This window comes from Lolium rigidum, chromosome 7 (assembly GCF_022539505.1).
Source record: "Lolium rigidum isolate FL_2022 chromosome 7, APGP_CSIRO_Lrig_0.1, whole genome shotgun sequence".
Classification (NCBI taxonomy): domain Eukaryota; kingdom Viridiplantae; phylum Streptophyta; class Magnoliopsida; order Poales; family Poaceae; genus Lolium; species Lolium rigidum.
In genome coordinates, this window is record NC_061514.1 from 70,786,768 (window position 1) to 70,802,517 (window position 15,750).

General features: G+C 50.6%; 1 protein-coding gene across 1 annotated transcript; it reads left to right on the forward strand.

Annotated features, from left to right (window-relative positions):
• Positions 1 to 8,550: 8,550 nt before the first annotated feature.
• LOC124676091 (probably inactive leucine-rich repeat receptor-like protein kinase IMK2) lies at positions 8,551 to 12,957 on the forward strand. Its single transcript, XM_047212175.1, has 2 exons — positions 8,551 to 9,241; positions 12,126 to 12,957. Exons 1-2 carry the CDS (start codon positions 8,728 to 8,730, stop codon positions 12,704 to 12,706), a joined length of 1,095 nt encoding a protein of 364 aa, XP_047068131.1. The 5' UTR covers positions 8,551 to 8,727; the 3' UTR covers positions 12,707 to 12,957.
• Positions 12,958 to 15,750: the final 2,793 nt, after the last annotated feature.

Sequence of the window (15,750 nt, forward strand, 5' to 3'; positions counted from 1 at the left end):
ATATTAACAGAAAAGAAACAGCAAAAAAAAAGTACCTACCCTTAATGGGCCGCGGCCCAACCCACGCTGGCTGGGGTGTGCGGTGCCCGTACATGCCGACCAGGTCGGTGTACAGCAGCCGGCAAACCCTATACACCGACCAGGTCGGCGCGTACCGCGCGCCGCACACCCCCGCGCGCGGTACGGGTCGGCCCAGTTAGGTGCGGGCTGCCTCCTTTTTGTTTTTTCTTTTCTTTTTTTTTCTTATTTTCTCTTTCTTTTTTTCCTGTCTTCTTTTTTCTGTTTTCTGTTTTCGTTTTTCTTTCTTTTTTCTGTTTCCTTTTTTTACTTTTATTTTTTAGATTCGAAAAATAGAAATATTTTAAAAAATTAAATTAAAAAAATGTTCAAATATAAAAAAACCGTTCAAAATCTGAAAACCGTTCAAATTTAAAAATTGTTCAAACATGAAAAATGTTCAAATTTAAAAACCGTTCAAATTTAAAAATCGTTCAAACTTGAAAATTGTTCAAACATAAAAATGTTCAAATTTAAAAACCGTTCAAATTTAAAAATCATTCAAACTTGAAAATTGTCCAAATTTAAAAACTGTTCAAATTAAAAAACCGTCAAACCTGAAAAATGTTCAAATTTTGAAAAATATAACTTTTTTAAAAATATTCAAAATATAAAATCGTTCAAATTTTAAAACTGTTGAATTTAAAAATGTTCATATTTTGAAAAAAATCTTGAAAAATAATTTCATAAAAAATCATAAAAAATGTTAGATTTTGAAAAAGAAAAATATTAATAACAGAAAAAAAACAGAAGAAATAGAAGAAGAAAAAAAAAACGTACCTGAGCTAATGGGCCGCGGCCCAAACTACCTGACCTGGTCGCTGGGGGTGTGCGGCACCCCGCACGCGCCGACCAGGTCGGGGTATAGCAGTTCCCACAGCAGCCCCCGCCGGCAGGAGACACGTTACGGCACACGCGATGTCTTTTTAATCGTCTGGCCCGGACAATTTGACCAATGCAAAGGGTTTTCCAAAGCTGGCATCCCTAGCTTTGAGTTCGTCTACGCGATTTTCAGTCCGGACAATGTATTGGTCCTTTTCCTGCCCCACACGGCCACACACAGACGTCTGTTCGGCAGTCGGCACGGATTCTTGCCCAAGTTCATCCGAGACACAGCTCACCGCTGCGAGTGCTAGCTGCTCTCGCCGCGCCGCGCACGGCGGTCACCCATCCACGAGCGACGTTGCGCCGTGCAGCTCTGGGCAAGGCGGGTGTCAGGGCATCTTCAATCGCGCGACCCAAACGGACGCGCTGGACTGTTCGTTTTGGGACGTTTGGGTGGCCGAGCGGACACGCGGACAGCGGCGCGTCCGCATGTTCGTTTGAGTCACACGTTGCGCCCAACGCGCTGACGCAGCGCATATGAAATAAATAAAACAAAAATCAAAATGAAAAAGGGAAACAACAAAACATAAATTTAAACTAGTTGGTAATTAAACTTAGCCTTATTCTGGGCAATTTTTACACAAAAGAAAGCCCTATATGGGCTTTAAACTAAAAAAAAAAAGCAAACCCTAGCCAGGGTTTGCGAGCACGCGGTGGCCGCCGGCAGTATTACCCCCAGTAGTACTCGTCGTCGTCGGCGTCGATGACGACGACCGGCTAGAAACGCCGGAGGGCGGCGGGGACTCCGGCCAGGGTGACCACTGCGCCCTTTCCCAGGCGGAGTGCGGGTTCGGCGGGCTCGCCGGCCTGCGCAGTCGCGGACTCCTTGCGGAGCTGCTCCTCCTCCTCCGCCCGGAGCGCGGCCCGGCGCTCCTCCTCCGCCAGGAGCGCGGCACGGCGCTCCTCCTCCTCCCGGAGCGCCGCCTGGCGCGTGTGCTCCTCTGCCGCGGCGCGCCATCTCGAGGAAGGCCCACGCCTCCGCACGGGCGTTCTCCGGGCCTTCTGGCCTTCTCCGCCGGGGCGGAGGCGCGCGGCGTCTCGGCGAGGTGTGGCCATTTGGCCGGCTCGTCGAGGTCGCCTTGCTCGCGGGACGCCGCGGCGCCGCCGCTGCAGCTCCGGGTCGTCTTCGTCCTCCTGCTGCTGGGCCTGCGGCAGGGGCTGCTGCTGCTGGGGCTCGTCGATGTACAGGCCGCCGGGGCGGCGGCCTGCCCGCCTTGCAGGTGTGTGCGGCTGCGCGCGAGGCCGCGCCGTCGCCGACGTGAAGCGTGTGTGCCGGCGCGCATCGTGCTCCACCTCGAACCACAAGTCCCAGTTGGGACTTGCGTCGCCGTACGCGGGGTCCTCCTAGAGGTCCGCCGGCAGCTACGCGCGGCGCCTCCGGATCTCCACGACGCGGGCGCGGCCGGACGCCGGAATGGGCGGCACCGGAACCCGATCTGGGCTCAGGTGCCAGCCGTGGGGGAGGTGCGCGTCCCCCCACGGCATTGGGACGCCGGCGTCCCAGAACATCTGCGCCACCGCTACGGTGACGTAGATCCGGTCTCGTGTAGGCGTCGCCGGCGGCCCCATGGCGAACGCCGGCGGCGCGACTGGCCGGCTGCTGTCGGCCTCGTGGTCGTTGGCGGAAGGCGCGAACTCACGCTTCGGGGCCATGGCGGCGCGGAAGCTTCGAGCTCGCGCGTGCGGCCGGAGTGGATAGTGGGGACTGGATAGGGACAGTCCCCCTCCCCAGTCCACATTTAATAGGACTGGGGAACCGACATGTGGGCCAGCCAGGCGGACACGCGAGGACGCCGCGTGCCATCCGCGGCCACGCAAACCCGACCCAGATTTGGGCCGGGTTTGCGTCGTTCCGGACGCCGCGGCCATCCGCTTTTGCGGTGCGTCCTCGCGTTGGGCTGCATTTTTGTCCAGCTCGACCCATCCAGACGCGCGGACGCGGAATGGATCGCCCGTTGAAGATGCCCTCACACCGCGCACGCAGTTGCGCTTGCGATGCCTCCGGGCGTCCCCGCCTGCAGCCGCAAGGAGACGGCGCCTCTGCCTAATTTGTTTTCCTTGACAATGCAAACAAAACGGTGATCCACAGTTGGCACTCCGTCCGAGAATAGGTTTACTTTTAACTTTTGAAGCCAGGATTTGCCTAGTTCTTAGCTAGCTGAAAATTAGGTTGCATTGGATTTTTTTTTTGGTTGCAAATGGAGTTGCAACTTAGTTCTTTTTCAGTTTCAAGTGGGGATCCAATTACAAAAGTATCTGAACCGCCAGATTTACTTTGTCATTCATGCTAATCATCAGTTGAAACTGAAATTTAATGACATCAGCTGAGAACCAAGTTAGTTCTCAGTCGACTAAGAAATAATCACACCCTTCTAAGTCAAATATTTTTAAATTTAACTAACCTTTTACAAAAAAAAAAAGCTGGAACATATGTGACACTAAATTAATAAGTTGTAGAATTACATGTCAAGATGAATTTACTGGTCAAGAGCTAGGGAGCTCCTGCACCGAGTGAAACCTAGCTGGAGTGGGGTTGGAGACTTCATTGCGATCGCCCATGGCGTATCAAGCTCCCTAGTGAATTAGGTTGGTTTACTTTTGCGGTTTAAAGTTGGATCCTTTAAAACATTTGTAACAAATTAATTCTTGTAGGAAAAAATGATTGGTAAGCCTAGTGATGATTTCTATCAAATATCAATCCATATGCAGTGTTGGAGGGAGACAGAGGGATAGAGTGCCACTGGACGAGGCGGTGAGTAACATCAAGAGGTTGTACGCACGAACTAGGCCATGAATTGAGACCATCTGTATGCTATCATTTGTGCTAGAATTGATCCTCTTGCGCGTTTTTTGTAGCCTGTATGATACGTAAGTCCGACTAGAATTCAGACGTGATCAAACTTGTTCTTGTGTGCGTGATGTTGTAATAGGCCGTTTACGTTGCGGTGTATGATTTAATTTATAAAGTTGGACCTTTCGTAAAAGGATGAATTTAGTGATATTAAGTTAATCTATGAAAGTTGCTACTTTTTATAGAGGGATAATCAAATTTAACAAAATTTTAACTTAAAATAAAGCTAAATAGTCAAATAGATAGTGGGAGTAGCTGACATGCACAATACTCCTATCCTAGCCACTATCGATATCAGCTGCATCCGCACTTCAGGTCTTCAGCAGTTCGGTGACATCGATTTGAGTGACCAAAGTCGCTCGGATGGTATTGCTCGCTATCAGTTTCACGGCATGAGATAGAGTTATATACTTCCTCCGATCCTTTTTGATTGACTCAAATTTAATATAAACTTATAGTAAATTTAAGTCAATTAAAAAAGATCAGGAGAGTATTTCAAAAGCATGCACTCCAGGATCGGGACGAATGAACATGGAACTACGTGCAAACACAGTCGTTGCATATGCCTGTGTATGTTTGTCGAATGTAGCTCGTCGGCGGTGTACCGTACAGATTATCGGCTTTATATGGAGTACAACATTATACTACTACGTCCGTGTTAAGCTTGATGCATGAGTCATAGATAGATCATATACTTAGTATCGATGCATATGATACTTTATCATGATACTTATCTACATAGTGGCGAGTATTATAGAGTAGTATCATAAACTTCTAAATTTATTGTTTTTTAGAATCTCAATGTAAATCTATGTACAAGATTAATTTGGCATTTAATTTTCTCGTAACGTCGCTTATGATACTGATTTCTACCTATGTTCTTTCTAATCCTATCTCTCTCCTTAATTGCATGCCAGCATCATCATTTTGTGGGCCTAAGCATGCACGTAATCTACCTACTGATAATCTAAGACTATGATCAGCGCTTAGCCGTTGGTACCACTCACGTATTCAATAATCACGTGAGGAACATTTAGTATCATTCATGTCACGGTGATTAATGCGTATGCAACAGCACAACAGCAAAATCGTGCAGATTCGTGCTACCAATTGGCTTTGACTTTCTGGCGTCAGCTGCATCCGCACTCGTTCAGCCGCCCGGTCCCTATTGGTCAACTAAGCTAGGGCTCCTCTGATTCACAGGGTAGAAACATCATATAAATATAAAAAGCTTAGGATTGAAATATCATACTTACCTGAGGACAAAATATTGTTAATTGTAGCAAATAAATTTTTCATCAGGCGTGACGTAATATCTTTTTCTATAGAATTTGCACTACGGGATTCTTACCGGATTAATCCCTAATATGTTACTATGTATCAAACAATCTATTTAGAAAATTTTCTCTTAGAATCAAAATCCTACACAATTCATGTACATATCCTATGGATCAAAGGAGCCCAAACCAGGTCGATCCCAATGCGTTGCTTATCTCGGTGACAAGGGTCAAATCTCAAAAGATACAATTCTCGAAAAAAACTCAAAAGATACTCACACTAGGATTACGCGATTTTTTTTAAATAATACTTGTTTTCCCATTAATTCTACAAATAATAGTTGATTTTAAATTTTTTCAAAAATAATACATCGTCGGGTTAGGGAAACCCGATTAGTACTAATCGGGTTAGAGAAACCCGATTACTAGTCGGGCTAGAGGAACCCGACTGCCCCCTAGGCTGCATGTGCCTGCATGCATGTATTTGATGCTAATCGGGTTAGTGCTCCCCGACTAGCACTAATCAGGTACGGGGAACCCGATTAGTTCTAATCGGGGAACACTAACCCGACGGTGTATTATTTTTGAAAAAATTCAAAATCGAATATTATTTACAAAAATAATGAGAAAAAAATTATTTAAAAAATTCGCTAGGATTACACTACGCACACTACACTATTTTAGCTTATTCGCACCTTTTTCATATCTACTGTGTCATTCACTTAGAGCACTCATTTCATTTCATTTGGGAGAAAATGAACTAAAATTGATGGTATCATTTCATCTTGCAAATCCACATGAATTAATGTTAGGCATGGGAAGATATCTACGGAATTCTCAATTGAATTTTAATGTCAATTATGTGTGGGGGAAGCAAAATGAGCTCTTGGTGTTTTTCTATGTCTATTTTCTCATCGCAAGCAATCGTAAACCAAGGCCGAGAGAGAAATGATTTTATTCCATTTGTGTCGATTCACTACGCATCGTTTTTAAACATTCTCGTGTCTCAATCTATGTTGATACACGATAAAACATGAAAGCATGATGCAATTAAAATAAATGGAAATACTTTTGTACACCCATCATGAAGAAACATGATAACTATTTGGAAACATGACAACCTTTGACAAAAATATAAGATACAGCATGAATCTCAAAGCACCAACGGCCGACGGATACATATACGGTTTCTCCCATGCATGGTACAAAAAAAATACGTGCACCATGTGTGCAAGTGTGGTGATATGTGTGATGTCTACCAGTTATATACATCTACTTGTAATACCTAAAAATATTAAAGAAAGCCATATACTTCTTCCGTCTCAAATAAGATGTGACAGATTTGTCTAAAATTTGATGTACCTAGATGAATAGTGTATAGGTATATCAATAAGACAAATCTGAGACATCCTTTTTAAACAGAGGGACTACTTTGGATGAAGATCCTTGGAAGAATGTACTACAATATAATGGTTTGTATTATTTCCATCTGTCACGCGTATGTTAATTTGTCAATTGCAGTTCGTTGCTCGTCGGTGTACCGTACCTATCGGCATTATGTGTAGTTGTGTACAGACGCGTACGTTAGCCGTCTGTTACCACTCAGTTATCACAATTTTCGTTCGGTGCACACGCACACGGTCGCGAGCCTGTTCCACGACACAACGATGTTATCAGATCCGAAGGAACGTTCTTGTCACCGTATTGAATTCGTACTCGAACAGTCGAACCTATCATCACAACAGCAAAATCGAGTGGATTTGTGCTCTCAACCGAACACAACAGAAAAATCAAGCTTCTCTCCGACAAGTACTACCAGACGGACTGAAAGGAAGAGTGAGCAATAGACAATTGGCGTTACGTAGACCAAAGAACTCTTTGTCTAATGCACTGAAGCACAACCATCATATGGAACCAACGCCATTTTTCCAAAATATTTTGATGGTATCTGGCACTGAGAACGACTGGGTCACCGGATGGCAGATCCGAGGCCCGCATCATCTGAAGCTTGAGAGAGAAACGTCGGAAGGTGTCACTGTCCAACAATGCAAAACTAGCCTTTTCTCTTTAAATTCAAACATAAATATACTGAAGAAATGGTGATCTGATTCGCTGCATTGAAGACAACATGACCGTTGGGCGAGAAGCTAACAGTGGAACTGAAGACTCGACGACATTTATATATAGGAGTGTCTCGTATCACAAGAGACACAGGTTTCAATTTTAAATATACAAACAAGTGCAGTGTGCATGTCAGAACTCACACCTAACCTCCTTCAAAAAAAAACTCACAACTAACCTTGCACGCCTAAAACGCCGATCAGGCCACTAGCTAGGAGTAACATTTATCACAAGTCCTTGAGCTTGCACTGACATGTCCTTTGGGCTAAACTGAACACAGCAACTAGAGATGCCTTTTCATGAAATTATATTTCATAGCATTTTTTCTAAAATTTGATATAACTATATTTTCAAGTTATTTGAGAATATTTTTAAAATCGAGCATGTAGTTATTGGGTAGAAACTAATCCTTCAAGTTTCGTAAAATGAATGTGGCCATTTGCAATCAATGTAAATATACTTGTGTTGTGGCTTTTAGTACCATAATTTATTTTATTTTCACACATGGGACATATAGTCAAATTAGTTTTATTAGACTTAAAAAAATTACTGTATGAGATTTTATAAGGTTAAGTTTCTACCCAATACCCATAATGTGCTTTTCAATTTTCTAAAACATATAACTTTGATTTTTACAAAGTTTGAAAAAGTGCGATCAAATTTATCCAGATTCCAAAAAAAATACAATCCAATTGCACCGCTCAATCAAATTTAAAGTTGGCTAATGCTATCGATGAGTTTATATGACTGAAAAGTTGTAACTTGTATATTCAAATGAACGCCTTAATGAATAGTTTCACATGTCCGGCGGCTCTTTAAGTTGAACTTGATTAGCAACGCATGAATATATGTTCTTTAGCAATGTTCCACTTCTCATAGAGATACTGCAATTGTTTTTAGAAGAAGAAAAAAGTTCAAGTAATACCAATTCTTTGAGGCCGGGTTCCGAGCCGGGCTGTAAAAGCAAGCCTAACCTTGGACTCGACCGGGCCGGGCTCGGGTCAGTCTGACCATAATCACTCCGACCCTACTCACATTCACATAAGGTTAAGAAAAGTTAGGACCACAACAGGCGTGTTATAAAGTTAGTTAGGGGACCATGAGATACACCCTCGCAAATTTAGGGACCTGTTTGTGAGCAGAAACATTGCCATCTAATATCCAGATAAAACCCAAAGTCCAAGCAAGAAATTATGGTCCATCCCTCTCACACACATACTTTCCCCAACATGAGAAGAATCTCAAGCTAGCTTCAACTCCAATATAACCATTACCTTCACCACAAAACCATTAGCTCACACTGTCAGTGTCACACACAGACAGAAACAAAGGAGGCAGCCAGCCAGCCAGGCCGTAGGGAGGGAGATCTCCACCCAAGGGAAAGAAAAGAATACCAAAAGGGCAGTGGAAGCAAGAGCACCCAGCAAGACCAAAGCACAAAACTTTGGGCACCAAACCCTACCAATCCGCCATATATTCCCACGGAATTCCTCCCCCATTGTTCCCCGGAGCCAAGCACACCGCCGGAGCGGCGCAATGCGGCGGACAATCGTCAACGCCATCCTCTTCACGGTCCTGGCCGCCATAGCCCTGCTGTCCCTCTGCTACCTCGTGCGCTGCTACCGCCGCTGCCGGCGCCGCCGCCGCGGCGCGGTGCTGCCCTCGCACGGGGCCAGGGCCGACCGGTTCCAGGCGGCCGGGTCCAGCGACTACGGCACCGGCGCGGGGGAGGAGCTGCTCAGGTTCCCCGGCGGCGAGGGGCTCACGGTGGCCTCGATCCTGGAGGCGCCCGGGGAGGTGGTGGCCAAGTCGGCGCACAGCACGCTCTACCGCGCCGGCCTCAGCGCCGGCGAGGCCGTCGCGCTGCTCCGCTTCCTCCGCCCCGTCTGCTCCGCGAGCGCCGAGGAGGCGGCCGCCGCCGCGGGGCTGCTCGGCGCGGTGCAGCACCCGAATCTCGTGCCGATCCGCGCGCTCTACGTCGGCCCGCGTGGGGAGAAGCTGCTCGTGCACCCCTTCTACGCCGCCGGCTCGCTCCGCCGCTTCTTGCAAGGTTTGTGCCCATTTTCCTTGCTTCGCTCCAGATCGTACGGCGTGCACTTCCTTTCCTTGCTTTGCTTTCAAGCCAAGTTACCCTCGAGTGAGACTAATCATGCGAAATGCTTGTCTAATTATTACTGTAACTTTAGCCAGCTTTGCTGATTAATGTGCCATCATAATTACCTCTAGTTTTACCAGCAAATTTAGCTCTAGTTTCGATTGTTTGGCACACCAGATTCAGCGTGAAAAGCGCACTGCCAATAATGCTGCAAGGATTGAGCAAATTGTTGGTGTGTGTGCCAGAGTGGGTTTTCTTGCTTTTAGCCATGTGTCTTCACTGCTACACTTTGTACTCTTGTCATGGAGTTAACCAGACCAAGGGACAACTCAATAGTTCATAAAGTTCTTTGTGGACTTTTACTGGTTGGGGCTTTTAGAGCATCTCCAGTCGCGTCCCCCAAAGGGATTTGGGGCGCGCCGGACAAAAAAAGCGTTCCAGCCGCGTCCCCCAAAGCCCTTTTTTGTCCGGCGCGCCCCTATACGGTGTCCGGCGCCCCGAGCCCGTCCCCGTCCCACGGGGGACGCACCAGACACGCCGGACACAACGAAATGAGAGGCGAGGAGGCGCGGGGCCGACGCGTCAGCGGCACAGTTAATTTTAACCTAACCGTCGCCTACCTCGCGACGGAAGTTATTCGCGCGCAGCGGCATCTTTGCCTTAATGGAGACGGAGGGGCAGGCGAGACGTCTCGTTGGTGCTGCGCAGCCTCCACGCGTCGCCGGCGTTCGCACGCCACCGCCCGTTCCCGCGCGATCTTCCCGCCTCTTCTCGTACGTTCCCGCGCTTTCTTCCCGACGCCGGCGTCTATAAAAGGTCTCCCGGCTCATCAATGGTAGCCGCCACACCCCGCCGGCAACAAACACAGCCCTCGTCGCTCCACGGCCGTCTCCTCCATCACCGGTGGCAATGGCGAACCGCCCGGCGATGGCCACTTCCTCCGCCGCCGTCTCCTCCATTGACGAGCCGGCGGCGGCGTGCGGCACTCGAGGAGGCACTCGAGGAGGAGGCCCGCCGGCGGCGTGAGGCGCGGCGGGCGGCGGATCTAGCGGCGTTCTCCGCTCGCCTCCGCCGGGCCGAGGAGGCCGCGGCGGCGGCGGCGTGGCGGGGAGCGACGGTGCGACACCGTTGCGGCGTTCGACGCCTCGACGGGACAAGAGGCGCGACGGCGCCGTGCAGGGAGGAGATGGAGCAGCGATGGGGCGACGAGCGCCGCGCGCCGGCGCGATGAGCGGCGGCGCCGTCCGTGAACGGCGTGACTCGATCGGCGCCGGCGGCGTGACTCGATCGAGCTCCGGCGGCGGGCGACGGCGGAGAGCGTCGGCGAGCCGGGAGTCGGCGCTTACGGCGCTATGGGGAGGCGGGCGGGAGCGGTTGGCGGCGGCCGACGCGTTTGCGGCGGCGATGATGGAGGCGCCAACGGATGTGGAGGAGGAGGCGCCAATGGAGGAGGAGGCCGAGGCGGAGGAGACCGAGGTGGAGGACGACGACGACGGCGACGAGTTCGGCCGGTCCGGCGACGACGCCCCGCACCGGACGAGACGGCCGATCAGCAACGCGCCCTCGTCGAGTCCTTCGAGTCGGAGAAGAAGCTCCGGGACGACGCCCGTGCCCGCGAAGAGGCGCGGTTCGTCGCGCCGTCGAGCTCTCCCTCCGGGCGGCCCGGCGGGGAGGGCGGAGGAGGACTATCGGCGGGAGCGGCACCGTGCGGCCACCGCCGAACGCAAGGAGAGGAGGCGCGCGCAGGAGGAGCTGCGGCGTAGGGGAGGCGACGACGGGGCGGGGCCGTCGAACGCGCCGCCGGGCGGTCGGTAGTCTAGGTTTAGATGAAATCTAGCCGTTTTCATTCAAACTTTGTAATATATAATCAAAATTGAATGAAAACCTTTATTTTCGTGCACAAATATTCATTTGGGGGCGGCGTTTGGGGGACGCGGCTGGGGAGCGACGTCCCCCAAACGCGGCACGAACAAAACACGTCCCCCAAACGCTCGATCCGGCGCGGTTTGGGGGACGCGACTGGAGATGCTCTTAGCTTGGACACTTTGCAAAACTTCATTTTTCATGTTTCTTCACGATATACGAATATAAAATCACCTTTAGCAGCACCTAATTCATTGTTTCTGAGTTCGTCTGTGTCGTTCAGTTATACCAAATCAATGTTTACAGGGGAACACTTCTTTCCGAACATAGTTAACAATTTCTTATCTTATTAAATAGAAACACATCCTTGTATGAAATGTCTTCGAGATTATATTATGGCAGCTCTCTTTTTCAGGAGAATATTTGGATTGTTTGCTCTTACTGAACATGTTTTATATGCTGATCCATCAATCGGTCAAATTGAGAAAGACTGACAAAAAGATAATTGCCTTCTATACAAAACAATTTATGCAGTTTTCTACCTTTTGCCACGGCCAACAACTTTTGAGGCATTTGTGTTTGATCGGGTTAGGGTTTTTTTTCGATTTTGATTGGGTCAGGGTTTGAAAAGGACAGTTCCAAATGGCTCTGTTTGGTAACTCATTTCTTGTATTACTCAGTTGCAAGCTGGTTTTCTGCCCGCGAGTTTCGGTTTTGAATTCAGGTACATTTTTGTGCTATCAAGGTTGACCTGTACTCAGACTGTACCCTTTTTTTTTTTTGCATTACTGAGTTTAAAATGGATGATTCTTTATGGCGGACTGCTGTTACCGTGAGATTTTTTCCACCACTCGTGTTAACCTATAATCAACTGGCTTTGTTACTGCCAGATCTTAAACTGCCTGGCATCTAAATCATGAAGCATATGGAGTTTCTACAGTTTTTGACCGTTGTTACCTTTTCTTCTTACCTGCAGAGGGAATCAATGATTCACAGAGATGGGAGATAATCTGCAAGCTATCTATTGGCATTGTCAAGGGACTGGACCACCTTCACACAAGATCGCAGAAGCCAATCATTCATGGCAACCTCAAGACAAACAACATTATGCTCGATGCAGATTTCCAGCCCAGGATATCAGATTATGGCCTCTACCTCCTGCTGAACCCTGCTGCCGCACAAGACATGCTCGAGACCTCCGCTGTGCAAGGATACAAGGCCCCTGAGCTGATCAAGATGAGGGAGGTCACGAGGGAGAGCGACATCTACAGCCTGGGAGTGATCCTGCTCGAGATGCTCGCTCAGAAGGAGGCGGGAAGCGATAGCCCGCCGAACGCCCGCGACATCCACCTTCCCGCCTCGTTCAAAGATCTGGTTCTTGAGAGGAAGATATCGGACGCCTTCGGCTCCGACCTGGTCAGACAGAGTAAGAACTCGGGTTGGGAAGAGAGTCTCAACGCGTTCTTCGGACTGGCGACGGCTTGCTGTAACCCTTCGCCGTCCTTGAGACCGGACACCAAGCGTATTCTCAAGAGGCTGGAAGAGATATCGAGATGACTGGAACGCCTCGGATCACCCGCTTGCTAATTAGGTGCCTGAACTATACCAGCAGGGTAGTATTAGTATTTATAACTTATATAAGTGTATTTCCCGTTTCTTATTTATTTTGGTGAAACCATAGTCTGTGTACTGGGGAATCGGAGAATGGTGTACACTTTAGGTGCTACAAATATGTATAGTTTCCGTGCACTGAAATAGGAACTCATGTCATGTGAACGGATAACGGATACGCCGCTGCTTTAGATGAAGGAGGCTTCTTTATAAACTTCTTCTAACTGTATTTTGTACTGTTACCAAAACCGTATTTTGTGGACATTATTTCAAGAGAGTGTTTGTATTACTTAGTATGGAGCAGTTAGTAGAAGGTGGAGTGTCATGTTTTGGAGCTTGTTTTCTGAAAAATAATAGATGTAGACAATGATGTATTCTATCAACGCGCAAAATCTTATCTCGAATTCCTTGTATTTTAGGCTACGCAAAAAATGAAAAGGGTGAAATCTGAACTAAGAAACAGTGCAGATTTTCAAACCTCCAAAATCTATCGATTTTTGTTATTTGAGTTGAGATATTGCAGGTTCGTAGAATACATCATTGTCTACTTGCAGGATTATTGTCCGAATTTTTTTACCGATGAGCTAATGTAGCTCGAGCTCCATTTGCAATTTTGTGTAGAAGGTGCCTATCCTTATCTTTTGGACTGCCTGTTAGCTTGCACTTGTGTCATTCCCAATGTTACTGTCCTATTCGTTTCCTATGTAAGGGCATCTCCAATCGGGCGACCCAAACGGACGGCCCAGCGCGTCCGTTTTGGGCCGTTTGGGTGGCCGAACGGACACCCGGACAGCGCCCCGCGTCCGCGTGTCCGTTTGGGTCGCACGCTGCGCCCAACGCGCGGACGCACCGCATATGAAAATAAAAAAGGAAAACAGCTAAAAATAACATTAAACTAGTGGTTAATTAAACTTAGCCCTATTTTGGGCAATTTTTACACAAAAGAAAGCCCTATATGGGCTTTAAACAAAAAAAAAGAAACCCTAGACAGGGTTTGCGAGCACGGTGGCCGCCGGCAGTACTACCCCCAGTAGTACTCGTCATCGTCGGCGTCGATGACGACGACACCCCCGGCGGCGACGCGCTGTTCCGGCTCGACACGCCGGAGGGCACCGGGACTCCGGCCGGGGCTCCCAGCTGCGCCCTTTCCCGGGCGGAGTGCGCGTTCGGCGGGCTCGCCGGCTCGCGCGGCCGTGCCCTCCGCGCGGACTCCTGTCGGAGCTGCTCCTCCGCTGCGGCCTGCGTGGCCGGCGCTCCTCCTCCGCTGCGGCTCGCGTGGCCGGGCGCTCCTCCTCCGCCGGGCGCGCGGCCGGCGCTCCTCCTCCTCCCGGAGCGCCGCCGACGCGTAGCCTCCTCCCCGACGGTGCGCCGGCTCGAGGAAGGCCCACGCGTCCGCCCGGGCGTCCTCCACGGGCCTTCACGGCCGCCTCTCCCGGCGCGGAGGTGCGCGGCGCCTCGGCGAGGTGCGGCCATTTGGCCGGCTTCGTCGAGGTCCTCGCTGCTCGCGGGACGCCGCGAGCGCCGCCTGCGGCCTCCGGGTCGTTCTCCTCCTCCACAGGGCTGCGGCTGCGCGGCTGGGGCAGGGCGCGGGCTCGTTGATGTAGAGGCGCGCCGGGCGGCGGCCGGCCCGCCTAGCAGTCGTGCTCGGGCGCGCGCGAGGCCGCGCCGTCGCGGATGTGAAGCATGTGCGCCGGCGCGCATCGTGCTCCGCCTCGAACCACAAGTCCCGGTTGGGACTTGCGTCGCCGTGCGCGGGGTCGTGCGGAGGTCCGCCGGCGGGCGGCGCGGCGCCTCCGGATCTCGGCGTAGCGGGCGCGGCCCGGCGGCGGGATGGGCGGCACCGGAACCCGATCCGGGCTCGGGTGCCGGCCGGTGAGGAGGTGCACGTCCCCACGGCATTGGGACGCCGGCGTCCCGGAACATCCGCGCCACCGCTACGGTGACGTAGATCCGCTCGCGTCGCGGGAGCGCCGGCGGCCCCATTGCGAACGCCGGCGGCGCGACTTGCCGGCTGCTCGCCGGCCTCGTGGTCATTGGCGGACGCGCTCGAACTCGCGCTTCGGGGCCATGGCGGCGCGGAAGCTTCGAGCTCGCGCGTGCGGCCGAGTGGAAAGTGGGGGCCCGGATAGGGACCGTCCCCATCCCGGTCCACATTTAATTGGACCGGGGCACCGAGCGAGTGGGCTAGCCACGCGGACGGGGCGGACACGCGAGGACGCCGCGTGCCATCCGCGGCCACGCAAACCCGGCCCAGATTTGGGCCGGGTTTGCGTCGTTCCGGACGCCGCGGCCGTCCGCTTTTGCGGTGCGTCCCCGCGTTGGGCCGGGTTTTTGTCCGGCTGGACCCATCCGAACGCACGGGCGCGGGATGGGTCGCGTTGGAGATGCCCTAACTCCTTGTTCCAAATAGGCGCCGAACAGAGTGTGTCCTCCTTTTTGGCAGCACTAATCAGTGACATCTTGTCAACATCTCTTTACTATTGGATTGCCGGCCTCAAACGTTCTCCGCTTTCTCCTTTTTGCGGACCTCACTAAGGAATACGACGGCTACCTGCAATGTTGAATCTGACCCTCCCATGTCCTTTCAAGTTTGTAATTGACGATCATCCCTGAAAATCACTCCAGGAGCAATAGTATGATCCAGCCGGTCTGAAACCTTCTTGGAGCACTCAAAGAACCGGTACATGGAGACAAATCTGGGTTCAGAGTTCAGTATGTGAAAGAGACATGTCACCAGGCTGTATTACGGCCATCATGTGACGCCGGTCATCTTAGCATCATCGTCTGATTGGGAAAATGGCACCTTGTGCTGACAGTGTCAGAAACTGACTCCGCGTGACGTGGTGTAAACAGTTCCGCGATCTTGACTCCGCCAGAACATTGGGAAAATAGCAATTAGACTTGCTGGGAACATTAAGAAATCCACAGAACTTCAGAAGCATCCATGTGCTGCTGTCCCCAGCACGTGCTTCAGCATCATGCGTGTTGCA

Bases quoted from the DNA above. Each gene is read 5' to 3' on its own strand.
- LOC124676091 (XM_047212175.1), top strand. From the start codon at position 8,728: ATGCGGCGGACAATCGTCAACGCCATCCTCTTCACGGTCCTGGCCGCC. The intron at 9,242-12,125 runs GTTTGTGCCCAT...TCTTACCTGCAG, and splicing joins GCTCCGCCGCTTCTTGCAAG to AGGGAATCAATGATTCACAG.